Source organism: Caenorhabditis remanei, chromosome X, assembly GCF_010183535.1.
Source record: "Caenorhabditis remanei strain PX506 chromosome X, whole genome shotgun sequence".
Taxonomy (NCBI): domain Eukaryota; kingdom Metazoa; phylum Nematoda; class Chromadorea; order Rhabditida; family Rhabditidae; genus Caenorhabditis; species Caenorhabditis remanei.
In genome coordinates this window covers 2,684,612-2,687,397 of record NC_071333.1, presented here as the reverse complement: position 1 = coordinate 2,687,397, position 2,786 = coordinate 2,684,612, and the positions used below count along the sequence as shown (strand labels likewise).

Genomic DNA, 2,786 nt, shown 5'->3' with positions numbered 1-2,786 from the left:
TACATGATGACAGTCATTCGAAATAATGAACGAGTAAACTCTGAAAGAGAGTAAGTTTAGAGAAATACAAGTTTTGGGGAAAAGTAAGAAAAGAAGAAATTAAGTAAGCATCACGGGAAAAGAGAAGAAAGCTATTCACAAGGTTTTTAAATGACTGAAAAAAAGTAAATCTATGAAAGTGAATAAAGAGAATTATTTTAGATGAAATAATAAATTTTAAGATGAATAATAAAGTAATACTGTAAATAGAGTTTAATCAATGAAGACAGCAAGAATGAAATTGATCTAGTTTTTCTTGAAGAAATCGTGATTGAGGAGTTCTTCAACCGTTGGTCTTACATTCCAGTCAAGAACCATAGCGTACTGCAAGAATTCGAACAAGTGATCAGCGTGATATGAACGTTTGAGGCTCATCAAAGGTGGCGTATTTGGTTCTGCCTGTCCGTTATCATAAAGTTTGAGAGCGCCACGAACCTTCTTGCCTCTGGAAAAACAAGTTTAGTTTTATTTTATAGTCACAAAAGTGTATATTTTGTCAAAACGATGAGCAAACACAATTGATTTCAGTGTTTTAATTATTGGTTTTTTTGTTTGTATTCACTCACCCTTTGATTTTCGCCACCTCATCCCATAACTCTGCTGTCATTCTTTGACCTATCCCATGCTGCAGGTTTCGGAAATACTGCACTTGTGGATGATCGGCGTGGTCAGGCCAGTATTCGTCAGTGCATGTATACATCTGAAGCATCATGATACAGAAAGACCAAAGGTCTGAGCATTTGTTGGGACGTCCTCCTGAAAGGCATGTATGTTATGAATAAATCAATCTTCTGTCACCCCCTTCTAAAAAAATATTTCCCACTCACCTGCAAAAATCTCAGGTGCTCTGTACATTGGACTCTGAACGATTTCAGACGATTCTCCCATATCCGAAAACACTTTTGCCAAACCCATATCCGAAATCTGGATTTGCGTGCTCTTTGGAGCGATGATCGAGTGGGTTGATCCGTTCAATATCACTCGGAATGTATTTTGGGCACTAAACATCACGTTGTCGGGCTTCAAATCCAAATGATACACACCATGATCGAGAAGGAACTTGAGTCCGCTTAACACGTTTCGGCCGATTTCCTGGATCTTTTTGATTCGAAAAGATACTTTTGGGCTTGACGAATCTTCTCCGAGCGCTGCTCTGTTCTCGACATCCATCTTTTGTGCCTCTGAAAACCATAATAAAATTTGAATAAATCAAAGACACTAGAAACTCACGTTCCACCATATCTCCGATCGATATCCCAAGAAGTGGCATTAAGATGATCTTTTTGTTACAGCCGTCGGGTGACCAATCGACATAATCAATTCCAATTACTTGAGCAACACTATTATGTACCGAAGTTCCCAAATGCTTATAGACCTGAAATTTTAAAAATTAGTTTGAAACAAACTAAATGATTCAAAAGGTACTGTAAGAGAAGTAGTATTCTTTTTTCTCAGCTACTCTAAAAAATTTTAAGAAAATGGAAAGAGGTTCTCAAAAAATAATGACTGTATTAGAAATTAAATTTGCATAGTTTTATGAGTTACTAATGTTTTAAAAACCCTATGAAAAACACACAAAAACGATTTAAAAAATTGAACGAAGACTGTTTTAGTCTTGAATTTTTGAGATTTTTTGACACTTGAATCCAAATTTCTAGACTTGGTATGTTTTAGTATATTCTCAAATGACTTCTTGTAAAATATCTCAACTTACACGCTCCTCCGATCCTATCGATGCATCGTTGCCATCAGCATCATTATTGTCTTTTGTAAAGAACTTTGCAGCATACAATCTTTTACTCTGAAAAATCTAATTAGTTTTTGCCACAAAGACAGGGTTCACCTCCGCAGCAACGAGAACAACCTTTCCAAATGTGCCTTCGCCGAGAATCTTTTTGATTCTGTCTGAAAACAAGCATTTTTTCTAGTGTCAGAAACTGCGATTTTTCCCTACACGATGTTCCTCGGAACTGAAACGCTCCCAAGTTCTCCCGTTCTTCTTCTTCCGATTCGTACTCAGACTTGTCAGGAATGAATTCCGCAGAGTGAGCTGGTGGCGGTGGAAAGAGTTCGGAAGCATTTGAAGAGTTTTCGGTGGAGGAAGGTGGTGCCGGTGCGGAGGACGGTGGTGCCGGTGCGGAGGAAGAATCGGATTGTGGCGGAGAGGACATTACAATTTGCTGACGATTGGACTCTGAGAAGGATCTGAAAATTGATTCTAAAAAATTATAATTTTCACAGAGAAAAGAGAAAGAGAGAAAGAAGTAAGAAAACAAATAAGAGATAGGAAAAAAGAGAAGGTATAGAGCGAATCGAAAGAATTTGAAAATAAAATCCAAAACGTGATTAAAAATTGGAATGTTAATTTGATAATACTCACAAGCTACGAAGAAATTCCCAGGTCCCACATTTTCCGCCCGAAACAGTTTGAAATTCCAAAGTGGTCAGTGCTGGCCAAACTTTTTGTTTTGTTTTCTTACATTCCTCCCGTCCCTTGTTTTCAGTCCATCAATAATGTATAAAAATATGAATTAAACGAAAAGTTGTTTGAAAAAATGTGGATAATAGCGAAATGGACGGGAATAGACTTTTTTGGCCCAGAAACACAAAAACAAAAAACTTGGCCAGCACTTGCCACTTTGGAATTTTAAGAAGTTTTGCGGGTAAGGAATTTTTCCGAGGTTTTTGAGGGTTATCAAAGAACTATCCATAATTTGAACACATTTTGGAACATATTCTCAAAGTTT

General features: G+C 37.1%; 1 protein-coding gene across 1 annotated transcript; it reads right to left on the bottom strand.

Annotated features, from left to right (window-relative positions):
- Window positions 1-285: 285 nt before the first annotated feature.
- On the bottom strand, window positions 286-2,210 carry GCK72_022527 (uncharacterized protein; the record flags this gene model as incomplete). Its single annotated transcript, XM_053734884.1, has 7 exons — window positions 286-484; window positions 606-795; window positions 867-1,220; window positions 1,270-1,414; window positions 1,754-1,840; window positions 1,883-1,944; window positions 1,994-2,210. 7 exons carry the CDS (start codon window positions 2,208-2,210, stop codon window positions 286-288), a joined length of 1,254 nt encoding a protein of 417 aa, XP_053578450.1.
- Window positions 2,211-2,786: the final 576 nt, after the last annotated feature.